The sequence below is a fragment of the Babylonia areolata genome, chromosome 16 (genome assembly GCF_041734735.1).
Source record: "Babylonia areolata isolate BAREFJ2019XMU chromosome 16, ASM4173473v1, whole genome shotgun sequence".
Taxonomy (NCBI): Eukaryota; Metazoa; Mollusca; class Gastropoda; order Neogastropoda; family Buccinidae; genus Babylonia; species Babylonia areolata.
The window spans coordinates 20,599,750-20,619,274 of NC_134891.1; the positions used below are offsets into that span (position 1 = coordinate 20,599,750).

The following is a 19,525-nucleotide window of genomic DNA, read 5'->3' on the forward strand; positions in this document are numbered from 1 at the left end:
GTGTGTGTGTGTGAATGTGTGTGTGTGAATGTGTGAATGTGTGTGTGTGTGTGTGTGTGTGAATGTGTGTGTGTGTGTGTGTGTGTGTGTGTGTGTGTGTGTGTGTGTGTGTGTGTGTGTGCACGTACTCAGGTCAAGGGTTAAGGTCCACGTGCGATGTTGAAGTGCGTTTGTCGTTTGGTTTGTGTAATGATGTGACAGGGGTGTAGGGTCTATTGCGCAAACAGGCGATAGATTACCGCACACTGTAAGTAAGCCTTCTCTGTGTCTCTGTCTCTCTCGATCTGTCTCTTCCTCCGTATTTCTTCTCAAGTGGAGAAACTGATACCATTACGATAATTCATAATGGAGGTGTGTGCGTGCGTGCGTGCGTGCGTGTGTGTGTGTGTGTGTGTGTGTGTGTGTGTGTGTGTGTGAGCGCGCATGTGAATGCGCGCGTGTGTGCACGTGCGTGTGTGTAGACCTATGAAGTGTGTGTGCACCCGTAAGCGCACGCTTTCTATTGCAGACATTCCATAAATATCAATATTTCAGTCTCAAAACAAAACTGAAGCTCATGCATACAGTGGTTACCTCTATTTTCTTGTACGCATGTGAGACACAGCAGAGCTCCAGAGAAGGAACCAGTGTGTTGAAATGTGATGTTTTAGGAGACTCCTTGGAATCTCCTACAAGGACCACGTAACAGATAAAGGAAGTCAGGAAAACCATCAGTGGTCGGTATGAAAACCTACTGACCACGGTGGGGGAAAAAAAACAACCCCAAAAACACACGTTGAGATGGTATCGCCACATGGTGACATCTGATGAGTTCTCCAAGACCATCCTTCAGAGAACAGTAAAAGGGAAAATAAGACAAGGCAGAGAGCGAAAGAAAATTAATGGGAAGACATCACTGAGGGGACAGAGAGGGTCTTTGGAAACTCATACCCTGTCCAACGACCAGTGAACCTGCCAAGCTGCGCACTCCCCCCACCCGTCGCGATAATGCCATAATTTTGGCGACAGCGATGTACCCAACAGATACACAGAGAGAGAGAGACCGTCAGAAATAGACAGAGAAAGAAACAGAAATAGAGAAAGACAGAGAGACAGAGTCCTTATTACTGTTTGTGCGTCGTTCCCCCCAAAATGTTTTTTCTGAATTACTTTGTAAATCAAGCCCGTAAGACTACCTGATGGTACATGTGACTAGTCATATGAAGTGAGTGATATTGGATGACACAACTGGCCATCTGCACTTTGTTCTCTCGTATTGATTTCCATATGCACTGCAATTCGTAGCAATTTGTTCACGTCACACAACATTGTTTCACCAAATCAGTACCCATCGATTAAACAGAGAAGTATTTGCTTTCAAATGATAGGAGCACTTGTTATCTCACATCCACAATTTGGCCTCCATGCTGTCAATATTTTTTTTTTTTTTTTTTTTTTTGCCTGTTCCCCACCTCCCCGAATTCCCCGACTCTCCCCCCCCCCCCCGCCCCCCACTTTTATCGGCACATTGTGTATGTGACGTCAGCGGTGGCTGTACCCGCAGTAATGATTCACAGTCGTTGACATGTTTCATGATAACTCAGTGTTATCTTCATACGTGAGAACAAAGGTTAAGTGCAGGTACTAACTGTGGGAGGAGGGAGATGCGGGGGAAAGGGGGGGATGGGTAGAGGGGGTGGGTGATGGTGGTGGTTTTGAAGTCCTGGCTGTCTGTAGAGGGATTAAATCCTGGCTGTCTGTAGAAGGGTGAAGTCCTAGCTGCCTGTAGATGGTGGAAATATTGGCTGTCTGTAGAGTGATTAAATCCTGGCTGTTTTTAGAGGGGTGAAGTCCTGGCTGTCTGTAGATGGTTGAAATATTGGCTGTCTGTAGAAGGGTGAAGTCCTGGCTGTCTGTAGAAGGGTGAAGTCCTGGCTGTCTGTTGAGGGGTGATGTCCTGGCTGTCTGTTGAGGGGTGAAATCCTGGCTGTCTGTAGATGGTGGAAATATTGGCTGTCTGTGGAGGGTGAAGTCCTGGCTGTCTGTTGAGGGGTGAAGTTATGGCTGTCTGTAGATGGTGGAAATATTGGCTGTCTGTGGAGGGTGAAGTCCTGGCTGTCTATTGAGGGGTGAAGTTATGGCTGTCTGTAGGGTGAAATCCTGTCTGTCTATAGACGGTGGAAATATTGGCAGTCTGTAGAGGGGTGGTCCTGGCTGTCTGTGGAGGGGTGAAGTCCTGATGATCTGAGGTTTAAGTCCATCCAACTGTGAGGATCACCTGGCTGTCTAAGGGGAAGTGTCGGCTGTCTGCAGAGGACTGAGCTATGGTGAATCCGGTCTGCTACCACTTGACTCTGTACGCAGATGACCACCAGACTGTATATTTGTAGATCGAACGACGGGCGCAATAGCCGAGTGGTTAAAGCGTTGGACTGTCAATCTGAGGGTCCCGGGTTCGAATCACGGTGACGGCGCCTGGTGGGTAAAGGGTGGAGATTTTTACGATCTCCCAGGTCAACATATGTGCAGACCTGCCAGTGCCTGAACCCCCTTCGTGTGTATATGCAAGCAGAAGATCAAATACGCACGTTAAAGATCCTGTAATCCATGTCAGCGTTCGGTGGGTTATGGAAACAAGAACATACCCAGCATGCACACCCCCGAAAACGGAGTATGGCTGCCTACATGGCGGGGTAAAAACGGTCATACACGTAGAGGCCCACTCGTGTGCATACGAGTGAACACAGAAGAAGAAGTAGATCGAACCTCTTCACCAGCCCCATACCATAATGTGGGTGACTTCATGGGCTTGTAACTGGGAACTAAGCCATTGTTTTCGATTGTATAGTGTTGATTGTATTGTACTGTATTGTTGTTGTTGGTTTTTTTGTTTTTTTTTTATCACAGCAGATTTCTCTGAAATTTGAGCTGCTCTCCATGGGGACAGTGCATTACCAGTGTAGTGCCACCCACATTAAAAAAAAAAATCTGTCAGCAAGTGTTCTGATTCTAGTATCTAAGTGTGTTGTTTGTTTTTTCCAACAGAATGGACAACCCTTTTGTTGCCATGGGTTCTTCTACGTGTCCCAAGTGCATGCTGTACATGGGAATGAAGTCTATGAGAAATACGCCATTGTGAATTTATCATCCCCATTTGCATCCTGTCCAGGCTGGACCTGCTATGGTGTACATCACAGAACTATCGTCTTCTTCACTGTATGTGTGTATTTTCTACTTTCCCTAGTGATGATAAATTAGTATTCATATAGCGCTGAATCTTCTGCAGAGACAGATCAAAGCACTTACACACCAGTCCATCACATGCATGAATAACTCTAATTAAAAAAACCAAAAAAACCCTACAAATACATATCAATAGAAAGCTGGATAAACTGTGGACAGGAAGATGCAGGGAAGAAAGGGGGTTGGGGTGGTTTGGGGGGGAATGGGAGAGCTATTTTTGGAAGATGTAAGATTTAACTCACTCAGTACGGCCAGTCCTCTCTTCTCCTCTACACAGACCCCTCGGATATCCAGTGGGTGTCTGAATGACCCAACCTTTAGCTTCCGTCGTCAGAACTGTGGTATTCTTTGTCAACATTCACCTCTTCAGTATAAGAGCGTTCCGCTTGCAATATTTTGATGATGGTAATTGGGATGGAACGCTGTTAACGTCGTCTCTTTCGCCGTTCGTATGGAGAGAGTTAAGGTCAGACTTGAAAGAGCTGAGTTCTGAGACACGATGAAGCCAAAGAGGGAGCTGACTCATTCTGAGTGCAAGGTCCAGAGACAAAGTGATGGTCGACTGTGGGATGTTCCTCTCCCTCCTGAGTTGGCAGGGAGCTTGCTTTTCAAGAACAGACATCCTCTTTTTGTACGTTGATCGCTTCGTGTAAGCACAATAATTCACAGAATAAATCATTTGTAAATGGTCATTATTTCATTGTTAAACACAGAACAGACACATTCACAGTTAAAACTCATTCAGTCACTGTCAATGATTATGAAATCTTTATTTTCAACATTTTCCTTCTTTTCTTTTTTTTTCATGCTGACATATTCATTCATGAACAATTATCTCATTTTTTTCTGTTTAACATGTCAAAATAAACAAAACTTAAAAAAATGTAAACATTATCACAAGTCCTGGCTTTATTGTGGTCATAGGATATTTCCATCCCTTCACATATACACATATACACACTCAAACAAACACACAAACTGTACAAATCATGTTCAAATCAAGTTGCTTATTCTAGATAGCCCAGCTGACTGCATACCAGCCATTTCAACCATCATACACTGACCTCACACACACATATATCCACTGCCTTCTGTTCTCCTTCATCTTCATCTTTCCACACACCACTTGCAGATAACAAACCTGCTAAATAAAGAGTTCTACACAATTTGAATTTAATCAAAAGCATGATGGGAAAAGTAACAAGTCAATCAGTGCCAGCCAGTCAGCACAACACTAGACCTCACCAGCTTCTTTTATCACTGTCTGAAACTTGATCTATAATAAGGCAAACAGATGGGGAAAAAAGTATATATATGTTCGTTCTTTAGTTTAGCGTCTTTTCACTATCAGTGATATTAGATGTTAAAAAAAAGAAAAAAAAAAGTGTGTGTGTGTGGGGGGGGGGGGGGAGGTATCGGGGGAGGAGGAGGGGGGGGCAGGGAAGAAGAAAACATAAAAAAAGTAAACTAGAAAACTATCGTAAAATGTATAACTAACATGCAATTACATTTAACAGTAACAATTCAATAATAATAATGATAATAATCAGAAACCATTAACACAATATATATGCGTGTGTGTGTGTGTGTGTGCGTGTGTGTGTGTGTGTGTGTGTGTGTGTGTGTGTGTGCAAGCCTACAAGTACAATCTCCACAATTTTGACCCTTTAGCTCCAGGGATGAAATTCAGGCTTTCTGCTTCAGACTGAAACTGATGCAATACCTCATACATAAAAATTTTCCAATCTGCCACTTTCTAAACCTTTCTTCAATCCAGTTTCTTCAGGCTATCGTCTGAAGAATCCCATGCCTGAACTCAGGAACACGCCATCTCACTGCCACCAACACAGCCCGTCTCTGGTTTCATGGTGCTCTCCATGGCCGGCTAAGTTCAGTTCTGATCAGTGTGGCTGCGAGCCCAGGCAACTGTGCATGGCAACATCAGGGCTGAGACCCACTACTGGTGAATCACGTCAAATATCAGCTCTGCTTCAGTTTCTCATGAAGGTGTACGGACAAATCCATATATATATGATAGTCAGTCGTGTCCGACTATGACCATCAGAACAGCAGAGGAGGCAACTGCTGTTCCAACAAATTGGGCTAGAATTTGATTATAGTGGAGAGTGTCTTGCCCAAGTACATCCCCACTCTCTCGGCCAAGAGGGTTTTAGGACAGTCGGATCGGCGTTGGGATGGTCAACTAGCCCACAAGGCTGCAGCACTAAGAGCCAGTGTAATTTTGCCTCCTAGTTTGAGAGTCATAGTCCTTCACAAAAGACTAAGCTGTAAATGGTTTCCCATTGACTGGAGAAACCACTGATAATACAGCTCTCACTTTGCTGTTGACCCAAATGTAAACTTACGTCAATCTGTGATATAAGCCGAGTGTTGGGCCTAAAATCCATATATATGCACTATACCACATCTGCTATGCAGATGGCTCACAGCAGCATACCCCAGCGTAATTCAAGCCTTGAGTGTATGCACATATATTTGTGTATTTCTTCTACAGAATCTTGTCGGAAAACAACACTTTTGTTGCCATGGGTTCTTTTTTTCAGTGCATAAATTGCGTGCTGCATACAGGATCACAGTTTATGGTTTCAATTACAATGAGTAGATGCTCGGTTTGATTTTCCAGTCAAAACCTTGGGAGAAAGGGCAAGACTGGGAATCAAACCTAGGCTCTCACAGAAACTGTATTGGCGTTTTAATCATTCTGCTACCTTTCCCCCACAGGCAACTATGCAAGGCCACATGAAGGCTGAAAATCACTACCAGTAAATCAGGTGAAACATCAGCTCCAACTGAAGTCAAAAGCAAAAGGACGTTGGCACTGGCCAGTGAGAAATCTGAGTTTGATCAGTTTAGGATCGTGGGCATACATAGTCATATATTATAGACAAACTCAGGATAAGTGCACATGATCTGAATATTGAGTTTCAGTTTCAGTAGCTCAAGGAGGCATCACTGCGTTCAGACAAATCCATATACGCTACACCACATCTGCCAAGCAGATGCCTGACCAGCAGCGTAACCCAATGCGCTTAGTCAGGCCTTGAGAAAAAAAGAAGAAAAAAAAAAAGGAAAAAAAAAAGAGAAAGATTCTTAAACATTCCATGAAAAGACAAACTATGTAGCTGTTGTGAAATATTGGAAGACGAAATCTGTCTACTTGATCACTGTGTTAAATACAGTACTGTTAGAGAACAATTTTTCAAAGGATACACAAGAATCTAACATCACAGGTAACGTTCCAGGACAGTTAATAGTGGTAAGTAATGTAACATAATGAGTGTGGAAATTCTTGTCTGAATACTGTGCCAACACATGACAATAACTATTTATTTGTATGTGTGCGCTGCATGTTTTACAAACCTTAAGGTTCCATGGCAAATAGAATTTATTCTATTCAGGCAAACAAAACATATCCTGTACATGCTCTTATATAGATGGATATGTAAAACACGGAGGTGTGAACACACTTCTGGGTCCATCATAATTTTTCTTTGTCAAGAAAGGTTATGACCATTTCCTGAAGTTCAACTGGATGTTAACTTGTGAGTTCAGCTGGATCACTTTAAAGTTGAGCATGTTCGACTTCTTTTAGGACTCTGAGTGCTAAAGCAAGCGCTTGATCAGTAGGGGTGTCTCAATTTAAACACTGTGTAGACTGAGTGAAAGAAAGAGGACTGATTCAAGTGCCCTGGACAGTGTGAACAGGCCTTCACAGCACCAGACAGACAGACAGGCAGACAGACAGACAAACGGTGAAAGATTTCTGATTTTCTTTCTGCCTAAAGCATAGGTAATCTTTGATACATGTTTTTCACTGGGAGTTGGCCAGCATTCTTTTCACTGGTGATGAAACTGTGATTTCAGGTTCAGCTTTGCACCCCATCACAGAGATGGTTTAGCCGTGACCAACGTCCACTTGTGTCCGTCAGGGGACTCTGGGAACAAAGAAGACGGAGACATGGTATTACTCTTCTCATCATTATTCTTGTTGCTTATAGTCCAGCCGACCGCACAGGGCCATATCAGGACAGTCAAACCATACAGATGCTCAACCACATCGACACAAAACTGTCACATCTACAAAAAAACAAAAACAACAACCACTAATACAAACCCACAAAACACAGTTCATGACACAGTACCCTAACCATTTAGCTCCTTACGACAAATAAGACTAGGCCATGCTGAGGACGCCAGCCATTCCGCTAAATTATCATCCCCAGATTACAAAAAATCATAAAAAAGGAAAAAACAATACTTCAAGTTCAACACCAAACCAAAAAAACATAAAAAAGGCCGTATATGCAAATAACACTGCATCATAGGCAGCTAGTGCCCATCCCAGTGTTTACACCTCACTTCCTAATCGCCAGAGCAAAACAGCACAGATAGTACACCACAGACTGCGGAAAAGAGAAAAAAGTGACAAAGTTAGCTTGAAAAAAGAAAGGGGGAATGGACTGGAAGGCAGAAGAAGGAGACAACAGTGAAGAAAGAAAAAAGGCAGAAACAAAGACAGTGAAAGAAAAGAGGAAATTTCTAGCACAGAATTTCCAGAAGGCGGGTATGCTATTTATACTGAAGGACCCCCGGCATCCCCACTGGGGGGAAGACATGGTAGGAAAGAGGGGAAAAATGACGGTAAGAACAGAAAGTCCGTCAGAAACAGAAATAAAGAGACGCAGGAGGAAGGGCAGGGACAAATGATGAAAAGGAGAGAGAGACAAGAGTCAATGAGACAGACAGAGAGAGACAAATAATGGAGAGAGACAGATAAGAGTCAATGAGACAGACAGAGAGAGACAAGAGTCAATGAGACAGACAGAGAGAGACAGAGGAGACAGACAAGAATCAATGAGACAGACAGAGACAAGAGTCAATGAGACAGACAGAGAGAGACAAATAATGGAGAGACAGACAAGAGTCAATGAGACAGACAGAGAGAGACAAGAGTCAATGAGACAGACAGAGAGAGACAAGAGTCAATGAGACAGACAGAGAGAGACAAATAATGGAGAGAGACAGATAAGAGTCAATGAGACAGACAGAGAGAGACAAGAGTCAATGAGACAGACAGAGAGAGACAAATAATGGAGAGAGAGAGAGAGACAAGAGTCAATGAGACAGAGAGAGACAAGAGTCAATGAGACAGACAGAGAGTGAGGAGAGAGACAGATAAGAGTCAATGAGACAGACAGAGAGAGACAAGAGTCAATGAGACAGACAGAGAGAGACAAGAGTCAATGAGACAGACAGAGAGAGACAAATAATGGAGAGACAGACAAGAGTCAATGAGACAGACAGAGAGAGACAAGAGTCAATGAGACAGACAGAGAGAGACAAATAAAGGAGAGAGAGACAAGAGTCAATGAGACAGACAGAGAGAGACAACTAATCTACAGTCTATGATTTCTTCTTTGTGTTCATGGGTTTAACTCACTCGGGACAACAAGTTTTCTCCCTTCCTTTTCCCCATGACATGCCCATTTGTAAGGGTTTGGGAAAAAAAAATTACAAGATTACAAAATACAGAGTATAAAAATGAAACTTTCAGAACTGGTTTACTATGTGTTGGTCTATTACGATGTGTGCGAGACGGGCCACACATGACAGGCTGGCCAATCATACCGTTCGATTGTGGAGTGACCCAGAATAGCGCACTCTGCTTTGCTAATCACAGAATCACGTGTACAGCACGTGATGGATTTTTTATTTTTTGAAAATACTATTCCATTCCGTTGTCCGAAACCAAATACATTTTATGTAGGAATGCTCATGCATTCTGTCGCCTGGAGAGAGTTAACAAGGTTAAGATGAACAGAGAAACTCTCTCCTGCTTTACAAATGTATTCTATTACAGCAGAAAGCATCAGTTTGTCAAATGTATCCAGTAATAATGAAACTTGTCAGGTTCTCTTTCTAGCTGTGACAGATTATATGAAAAGGATAAAGTCTGTCTCTCTCCACAACCAAACTCTTGTAACTGACATCTCCTGAACTTAATATCATTCTTGTGCAGAATTATGTAAGCTGATTTCTTACTTTTAACAACAGATTGCTGATATATTCTATGGATATGCAGACCTTCTCACTGGTTAGATGGCCAACAGCAGCAACACGAAAAGCAAAATCCAAACCTCTCATGCAGCCAGCTGAGATCTGAAACCTCTTGATATGTTTATAATTCAATGCTCTGTATGTCTGAGACTGTGTTTTGAAACCTGGATGCTGTGTGTGTGTGTGTGTGTGTGTGTGTGTGTGTGTGTGTGTGTGTGTGTGTGTGTGTGTGTGCTCTTCCAAAATATTTTTCCACATGGCCACACCATAAACACAAATGCAGAAGAAATAAACCCAAATCAAACTGTTAAATCCTAGAAAACAGGGTATAAAATCACTTTCACTCCATTTCTGTTCTGGAAGTTCTGATTCCAGTAACTGAAAGTGTTGGAAATCAAAACTTCCAAAGAAGGTGACTTTGTGCCTGTCTCCTATGAGTTAAGAATTTGTTTTATAGTTCTCCGTCATAGTGCCTGGTGGATAAAGGGTGGATAATTTTCCCAATCTTTCAGGTCAAATCATGTCAGACCTGCTAGTGCTTGAACCCCTTTGTGTGTATACACATGCAGAAGATCAAATACGCACATTGAAGATCTTATAATCTATGCTAGGGTTCAGTTGGTTATTGAAACAGGTACATGTCCATCATGCCCCACCTACCCCCACCGTCCCAAACAGTATGACTGCTTACATGGTATACACGTAAAAGTCCACTCAGGTATACGAGTGAACGTGGGAGGAACAGCCCATGAAAGTAGAAGATCCACAGAGGAAAATAATAAAGGAACATCACCAGCCAAGTGAAGGCAGATTTCAGACAATCCTCACTGCACTCACCGACTATGTTCTCTTGCTGTAGCTTCAGAAGATGCTGCTTCACGTTGTTGGCGGCACTCATGTGAAGACTTTCTGCCACTCCCTGGACACAAGAATGGACGTGTGTAAGTGACAGTGTGTGTGTGTGTGTGTGTGTGTGTGTGTGTGTGTGTGTGTGTTTCTGGTGTGTGTGTGTGTGCGCATGCATGCACATGCCTGTGTGAACATGTATGTGTGTGTGTATGCGCATGCTTGCTCGCACACAAACCACAGAACTAAAAATTCAATATGCGGCAAGACCAAACATGTACATCCAAACATACATCTATCATCATGTAAGTGAAAATTTGCTTAAGGAAATTACAACAACTACAACTACGCATACACTGATGCTAACAAAGCTATTACACACGCACCCCCACATCCACATCCATATATGCATGCATGCGTTTATGCACACACATAAACACACACAAACCAACACACTACAAACACACACACACACACATCAACATACTACACACACACACACATACACACTGACATTTTCTTCAAACTAAAAAACATCAACAATGTAACTCTTCTTCTTCTTCTTCTGCGTTCACTCGTATGCACACGAGTGGGCTTTTACATGTATGACCGTTTTTACCCCCCCATGTAGGCAGCCATACTCCGTTTTCGGGGGCGTGCATGCTGGGTATGTTCTTGTTTCCATAACCCACCAAACGCTGACATGGATTACAGGATCTTTAACATGCGTATTTGATCTTCTGCTTGCATATACACACGAAGGGGGTTCAGGCACTAGCAGGTCTGCACATATGTGGACCTGGGAGATCGTAAAAATCTCCACTCTTTACCCACCGTCACCGTGATTCGAACCCGGGACCCTCAGATTGACAGTCCAACGCTTTAAGCACTCGGCTATTGCGCCTGTCAACAATGTAACTCAAATTAGCACACGTACACAAGCAAAAAGCACTGCTCCGCTCAACTCACAACATACACAACTTTGACACTGCTCCCTTCGCTCTACTCACAACATAGACAACTTTGACACTGCTCCCTTCGCTCTACTCACAACATAGACAACTTTGACACTGCTCCCTTCGCTCTACTCACAACACTGCTCCCATCACTCTACTCACTACGTAGATAACTTTGACACTGCTCCCTTCACTCTACTCACAATGTAGACAACTTTGACACTGCTCCCTTTGCTCTACTCACAGCACAGACAACTTTGACACTGCTCCCTTTGCTCTACTCACAGCATAGACAACTTTGACACTGCTCCCTTCGCTCTACTCACAGCACAGACAACTTTGACACTGCTCCCTTTGCTCTACTCACAGCATAGACAACTTTGACACTGCTCCCTTTGCTCTACTCACAACACAGATAACTTTGACACTGCTCCCTTCACTCTACTCACAACGTAGACAACTTTGACACTGCTCCCTTTGCTCTACTCACAAGATAGACAACTTTGACACTGCTCCCTTCGCTCTACTCACAACATAGATAACTTTGACACTGCTCCCTTCGCTCTACTCACAACATAGATAACTTTGACACTGCTCCCTTCGCTCTACTCACAACGTAGACAACTTTGACACTGCTCCCTTTTCTCTACTTACAAGATAGACAGCTTTGACACTGCTCCCTTCGCTCTACTCACAGCATAGACAATTTCGACACCGCTCCCTTCGCTCTACTCACAATATAGATAACTTTGACACTGCTCCCTTTGCTCTACTCACAACGTAGACAACTTTGACACTGCTCCCTTTGCTCTACTCACAGCATAGACAACTTTGACACCACTCCCTCCGCTCTACTCACAGCATAGACAACTTTGACACCGCTCCCTCCGCTCTACTCACAGCATAGACAACTTTGACACCGCTCTCTTCACTCTACTCACAACACAGATAACTTTGACACCGCTCCCTTTGCTCTACTCACAGCACAGACAACTTTGACACTGCTCCCTTCGCTCTACTCACAGCATAGACAACTTCGACACCGCTCCCTTCGCTCTACTCACAGCATAGACAACTTCGACACCGGTCCCTTCGCTCTACTCACAGCATAGACAACTTTGACACCGCTCCCTTCGCTCTACTCACAGCACAGACAACTTCGACACCGCTCCCTTCGCTCTACTCACAGCATAGACAACCTCGACACCGCTCCCTTCGCTCTACTCACAACATAGATAACTTCGACACTGCTCCCTTCGCTCTACTCACAGCATAGACAACTTTGACACTGCTCCCTTTGTTCTACTCACAACACAGATAACTTTGACACTGCTCCCTTCGCTCTACTCACAACATAGATAACTTTGACACTGCTCCCTTTGCTCTACTCACAGCATAGACAATTTCGACACCGCTCCCTTCGCTCTACTCACAGCATAGACAACTTTGACACTGCTCCCTTCGCTCTACTCACAACACAGACAACTTTGACACTGCTCCCTTCGCTCTACTCACAACATAGATAACTTTGACACTGCTCCCTTCGCTCTACTCACAACATAGATAATTTTGACAATGTCCATGGGGTCCATAGGTTTCCCCTGGTTGTCTGTCAGGCATTTCACGATCTGTTTCTCCCTCATGTTGCGATGGTTGATGTAACCCTGCACCGTCTCCTGGGGGTTGTTGATGACGTAGCCATGCCCGGGGTAAATCTGTGCAGGGTTCAGCTCCAGGATGTCGCACAGTGATTTCATGTAGCTGTGAAGATCTTCCACCGTCTGCATGATGCATAAGTTAATGGGTTACAGCTCCCGTAGCCTTATATGGCCACTGGGGGCAGTTTCAGTTTCTCAAGAAGGCGTCAATGCGTTCAGACAAATCCTTATACGCTACACCACATCTGCTAGGCAGATGCCTGACAGCAGCATAACCCAATGCGCTTGTCAGGCCTTGAGTGCATGCTTGAATGTTTGTGTGCCTATCAGAGTGGAATTCTCTTTACATGATATTGCCAGAGGGACAACACTTTTGTTGCCACGGGTTCTTTTTCAGTGCACCAAGTGCGTGCTGCAAACGAGGCCTCAGTTCATCGTCTCATCTGAAAGACTAGACTCTCAGTTTGATTTTCCAGTCAAACTGGGAGAAAGGGCGAAAACAGGATTCAAACCCACACCCTCACAAACTCACTATATTGGCAGCTGAGTGTCTTAACCATTCTGCCACCTTCCTCCATCTGGGCAGTGAGTTCATATCCACTGTGTCAAGGGCACGGCACAGGAAGGCGGGCCCAATGCTCTCCTTCCACCATGGTGGTCCCACCGAGATGTTACAGATACAGAAGTTAAGATTGTGAAGCCAGTAATGTCATGAAAGCTCTGAAAGTTAGTTATTTTCATGTAACCACTGTGACCATCAAAAGACTTCATGAACCTGCTTAAAGTCTTGGTGAGTTTGTGAAATATCTGAATGTGTTTGTGAGTGTTTTTCACAGAATCACTGAATCCCATATACTAATAAACAATCACACCCACACCCACACACACACAGAGTTTAAAAGAGTTACAAATTCACAGAAGGCAGTTGGTAAGTTAGTGTATGAATAATAAGATTTGAAAGATTTTAAGAAATCACTAAGACTAAAATAAAATATCTCATGGCCAAAGTGGTTACAAAGGGTTCTAACAAAATACTGGTTTCACAATGTCACTGTAACATTGATTCATCCACTCCGATAAAGCCCCAGCTAAACTTGTTCGTTGGTTCTCTGGTTCTCTCACCTCGCCTACAGTGACACACCCTTTGATACAACAATGCAGTGGAAATCCAAAGACGACACAAAGCTGGCTACGTACAGTGGTTGTTCCTCCCAGAATGGTGTCTCCACTAAACAACACGTTGTCTTCCAGCAGATGGAGAATTATGTGGTCCTCTGAATGACCAGGGTTGAAATGCGCCCTGAAAAAGCAGCAATGAACATTTAAAATGAATCCTGAAAAAAAGCAAGATATTTGAACTGTACTCTGAAATGTACCCTGAAAATAGAAAATAAGCGAGACTTTTTAACTGTACCCAGAAAAATGGCAAGATATTTGAAATGCAAACTAAATAAAGCAAGATATTTGAAAATTACCTTGAAAAAAGGCATGACATTTGAAATATACCCTGAAAAAGACAACAGACATCTGAAATATACCCTGATAAAGGCATGATATTTGAACTGTACCCTGAAAAAAAGTACGACATTTGAAATGTACCCTGAAAAAAGGCAAGAGTCATTTGAAAAAAAAACCTGAAAAAGGCAAGAGACATTTGAAATGAACCCTGACAAAAGACAAAGACACTTGAAATGTATCCCGAAAAAAGGCAAGACATTTGAAATGCACCCTGAAAAACGGCATGAAATTTGAACTGTACCCTGAAAAAAGGCATGACATTTGACATATATCCAGAAAAAAGGGCAAGATATTTCAACAGTACCCTGAAAAAAGGAAAGATACTTTAAATGTACCCTGAAAACAAGATATTTGAACTGTACCCTGAATAAAGGCATGACATTTGACATATACTCTGAAAAAAGGGCAAGATATTTCAACAGTACCCTAAAAAAAAGGCAAGATATTTGAACTGTACCCTAAAAAAAGGCAAGATGCTTTAACTGTACCCTGAAATTAGGCAAGATATTTGAAATGTACCCTGAAAAAAAGCATGACATTTGAAATGTACCCTTTAAAAAAGCAACAGCCATTTGAAAAATACCCTGAAAAAGGCAAGATATTTGAACTGTACCCTGAGAAAAGGCATGACATTTGAAATGCACCCTGAAAAAAGGCATGATATTTGAAATACACCCTGAAAAAAAGGCAAGATATTTGAATTGTACCCTGAAAAAGGGCATGACATTTGAAATGCACTCTAAAAAAAAGGCATAATATTTGAAATGCACCCTGAAAAAAAGGCAAGATATTTGAATTGTACCCTGAAAAAGGGCATGACATTTGAAATGCACCCTGAAAAAAAGGCAAGATATTTGAATTGTACCCTGAAAAAAGGCATGATATTTGAAATGCACCCTGAAAAAAAAAGGCAAGGTATTTGAATTGTACCCTGAAAAGGGGCATGACATTTAAAATGCACTCTGAAAAAAGGCAAGATATTTGAACTGTACCCTGAAAAAGAGCATGACATTTGAAATGCACCCTGAAAAAAGGCAAGATATTTTGATTGTACCCTGAAAAAGGCAAGACATTTGAACTGTACCATGAAAAACACACAGAATAAAAATATTTTTAAAATCACTCACTTGAGAGTGGCTCCGTCCGTGTGAAAGACATGCTGATCCTGAATGAAGGTGTACTCAGTTTCTTTGAGCGGATGGTCTTCAGCTGACAACCGTTTCATTTTTGACACGGGAAGTTCTGATGACATAAGAAACATGGATTATTTTCATTTACCGCATTCTGTCCCAAAAGCAAACAAAAGGAGCAAACTATTGTAAAACACACACATGCACACACACACACACACTCACACACACAGGAAAAAAAAAAAGCAGAAAAGGGGAAGGAGGGAGTGCTGCTCTACAGTGTCATGCTCTCCATGGGGAAAGCAGCTCAAATTTTACACAGAGAAATCTGCTGTGACTGTATAATACAATGGACATACAGACACAGACACAGGCATACACAGTGACACACATACATGTACAGACAGACAGGAAATGTTATTGTTACACACTGTCTTCTTGGTTATCTTTAATGAATGCTGACTGGACAGGGCTTGAATGGGTTAGAAAAAGACAGCAAGAAAAGACAGAAAACAGGCATTCAGAAGAAAAAGCAGAGCAATATATATATATATATATATATATATATATATCTATCTATATATCTATCTATATATATATATATATACATACATACATACATACATACACATACATACATACATACATACATATCAACAACTGTAGGCTTTGCATGTCTTTAAAACTTGTAAACTTAAAAGCAGCAAATTTTCGCTGTATAAACGGCTTCTTCAGGCCTAATTTGGGAAAATTTGTTGTTGATATTTTTATATTTTACCAGTCTCAGTATTTACCTCAGTGCTTTCTGCAAGGAGCAGAGTCCAGGACACCGAGAGAGTGTGAACTATTTGTGTGTGTGTGTGTGTGTGTGTGTGTGTAACAAAAACTTGACAAATGTAAACATTTGAAAAACAATCAAAATTCACAAGAGGTGGTACATTAATATAGCAGCAAACAGACCAAGAATCGTACATGAACTGAAAAAGTGATAATGAGAGGTGGGAAGAGTGAGAGAAACAAACAAAGTGGAAACAACAACACACACAACAGAAAATAACAACAGCAACAAAAACTGGAATTGGACAGACACTGAAACAGAGAAATGGAGCAAGGGAGAGAAGGAGGGAAGTGCAGGAGGGGGGTGAGGGGGTAGGGGGGGGGGATGTGGGGGGGGGGGGGGTGGGGGGGGGCAAGGAAGATAAGGGTGCGGGGGGAACACAGAGACAGAAAGATTACTTTGTGAGACACTTTGGCAGATATCATCCACGCCTCCCACATGGTCTGGGTGCCAGTGAGTGACAACAATCTCCTGCAGTGACACTGAAAATTTATCCAGGGTGGACTTCAGCTGAGCAATGTACTCAGGCACCCCAGGGTCGCCAGCATCCACCAATATCCGCCTGTCAAAAACAGATTTCAATATTAGTTTCTAAAGGAGGTGTCACAGCATTCGGATAAATTCCACGTACGCTACACCATCTCTTGCCGGGCAGATTCCTGATTCATGAGCAGCAAGACCCAATGCTCTTAGTCAGGCCTTGAGAGCATGCATTTAATATATATTTGTATTCCCAACTGAGTGGGTATCTTCAACATGATTTCGCCAGGGGACAACACTTATATTGCCTTGGTTTCTTTTTCAGTGTGCCAAGTGTATACTGCACATGGGAACTTGGTTTATCATCTCATGACCAATCAATTTTGGAAGAAAGGGTGAGACCGGGAATAAAACCTATACCCTCAAGGACACTATCTTGGCAGATAAGCATCTTAACTGTCCTACCACCTTCCTCAACAGATTTCACATTTCAATGATAATGATATATCAGTCAATGTATTTATACAGCGCTAAATCTTGTGTGGAAACAACTGAAAGGACTTTCACACCAAACCTTCACATGAAGAGGGTTGAAATACAAAACTTATAAATTGATGGATTGATATGGATACTAACATAGTGCCTATCCTCGGTCAGAGACCAAGCTCTAAGTGCTTTACAAACACGGGGCCATTTACACAACAGGCTGCCTACCTGGGTAGTCGACTGACAGTTGCCATTGGGCGCTCATCATTCATTTCATGTCATTGAATCAGATTTCAAGCACACACACATACACATTCAGACAAACATGTAACATTTAACATTTTATGTGTATGACCGTTTTATTTATTTACCCCGCCATGTAGGCAGCCATACTCCGTTTTCAGTGATGTGCATGCTGGGTATGTTCTTGTTTCCATAACCTACCAAACACAGACATGGATAACAGGATCTTTAATGTGCGTATTTGATCTTCTGCGTATGTATACACAAGTAGAGGGTTCAGGCACTAGAAGGTCTGCACATATGCTGAATTGGAAAAATCTCCACCTTTTACCCACCAGGCACCACCGAGATTTGAACCCGGGACCCTCTGTTGAAAGTCCAATGCTTTAACCATTCAATTATTGCGCCCACTGATTTGAGTAAATTATAAATCATGCAGGCTGAAGGATTTAGAATGAATGGACAGAAAATGGGAGCATATGGAGGAGCTGTTTGGAAAAAAGGTGCAGGGATTTCACACAGTGAAATAGACAGACTGTCCCAAGTGCAAAGTCCAGAGACAGAGCATTGGCCAGTGTTTGCTGGAAATGCAGAAACAATGTCAAGCACTTTCTGAACAAGAAGTGGCAAGTACTCGAAACATTTGCATATATATTTGGTGTGCACATTTTTCTTTCCTTTTTTTTTTTTTTTTTAATACTTAGTCATATCAAATAATGTTCACGTTCAGACACTTTTGACTGTGATATGTATGGATATGAACAAAATAGGTGTGGAATATGAATATAATTCTCGCATCCACCAAATAATTTAACATCATTAGTGGTTCTGACATTTAATATCAATACCAAGTTGCTCCAGCTTGGAAAGGTTTAAATGACCGACACACAGAATGTCACATTGATTTGGGTAATTGAAACTGAAAACTATATGTTCTAGTTCTTGTGAAACACGACCAGAACAACAATTAGAAAAAAACAACAACAAAACAATAACAACAACAACAACAAAAAATATAAGCATCAATGGCAGGTGCAATAATTATGAATGTGCACCAAGTGTTTGTTGAGTAAATTAAGTTCCTCAAGTCATGGATAAATGTTTGAAATGAAGGGCTGCTGGACTGCCAAACACTTGAGATTGTCATGATATAATACATTTTTCAAGTATCAAAAAGTATTTCAAATCTATTTGAAAGTATTCACATCAGGGTCATAATTACACCACAACACTTAAAACAACCCCAACTCTGACAAAACAAAAAATAGTTACCTCTGACCATGTGAACTGAAACAATATCATAATTAAATGACCAGCAGAATGATTGGGTGTGTGTGTGTGTGAGGGGGAGGGGGGGGGCGAACAACCCGTGCAACATTTTAAAAATGACCATGTAATGCTTCAAAAACCAAACATAAATCAACAACAAAACAGTGTGTGTGTGTATTCTTCATTTTAACGTCTATCCACGTGTGTGTGTGTGTGTGCAAAGATGAAATATCAGCAGTTCAGTTTTGGGGACATTTATAAGCCTTTCGGGTTTTTGTTTGTTTGTTTGTTTTTGTTTTTTGTTTTTTCCCAGTCAGGGACCTTTATAGCTTGACTGTCCATTCTCTCATCTTCTTCCTGACCCTCTCCCTTGTTTCTGAAACTGGAATTTGTCAACTTTCATTTCCTGTTTTATTGGTCGATCTGATGTCCACAATAGGTTATATTGTATTTCCTTCCAAAACAAAACATAAATCACAAGGAAACAAAAATCAGTGCCTTTTTCCAGTTCCAACCAAGTACGTATTTGTTCCTTGTAGTCTATGAGGTCCCTGATTACAGCCCAGAATGCGAATTACACGAGAAGAGAGTTGCTCAATTTTCGGTATCACCTCAGCCGCCATGTTTATTACTGTGGCTGTCTGCTGCGTTATGACGATATATATATGTCCCCGAAAACACTGTTTTCAAATTATTTTGCATGAGAAAAACGTGATAAAAAAATTTCAGTACTTCTGTTGAACGTCTAACGTAAAATATTATTACCTAAACCCGATTTACAAAACTATTGAATAAAATTAC

The 19,525-nt window shown here is 42.0% G+C and overlaps 1 protein-coding gene across 1 annotated transcript; it reads right to left on the minus strand.

Annotated features, from left to right (window-relative positions):
• Window positions 1-3,980: 3,980 nt before the first annotated feature.
• Window positions 3,981-19,372, minus strand: LOC143291225 (endoribonuclease LACTB2-like). Its single transcript, XM_076600994.1, has 7 exons — window positions 19,223-19,372; window positions 16,645-16,808; window positions 15,406-15,520; window positions 13,958-14,060; window positions 12,659-12,883; window positions 10,138-10,219; window positions 3,981-7,178 (listed from the first exon to the last, which is right to left on the minus strand). The coding sequence occupies exons 1-7, from the start codon at window positions 19,345-19,347 to the stop codon at window positions 7,126-7,128; spliced, it is 867 nt and encodes a 288-aa protein (XP_076457109.1). The 5' UTR covers window positions 19,348-19,372; the 3' UTR covers window positions 3,981-7,125.
• Between the last annotated feature and the right edge of the window lie 153 nt (window positions 19,373-19,525).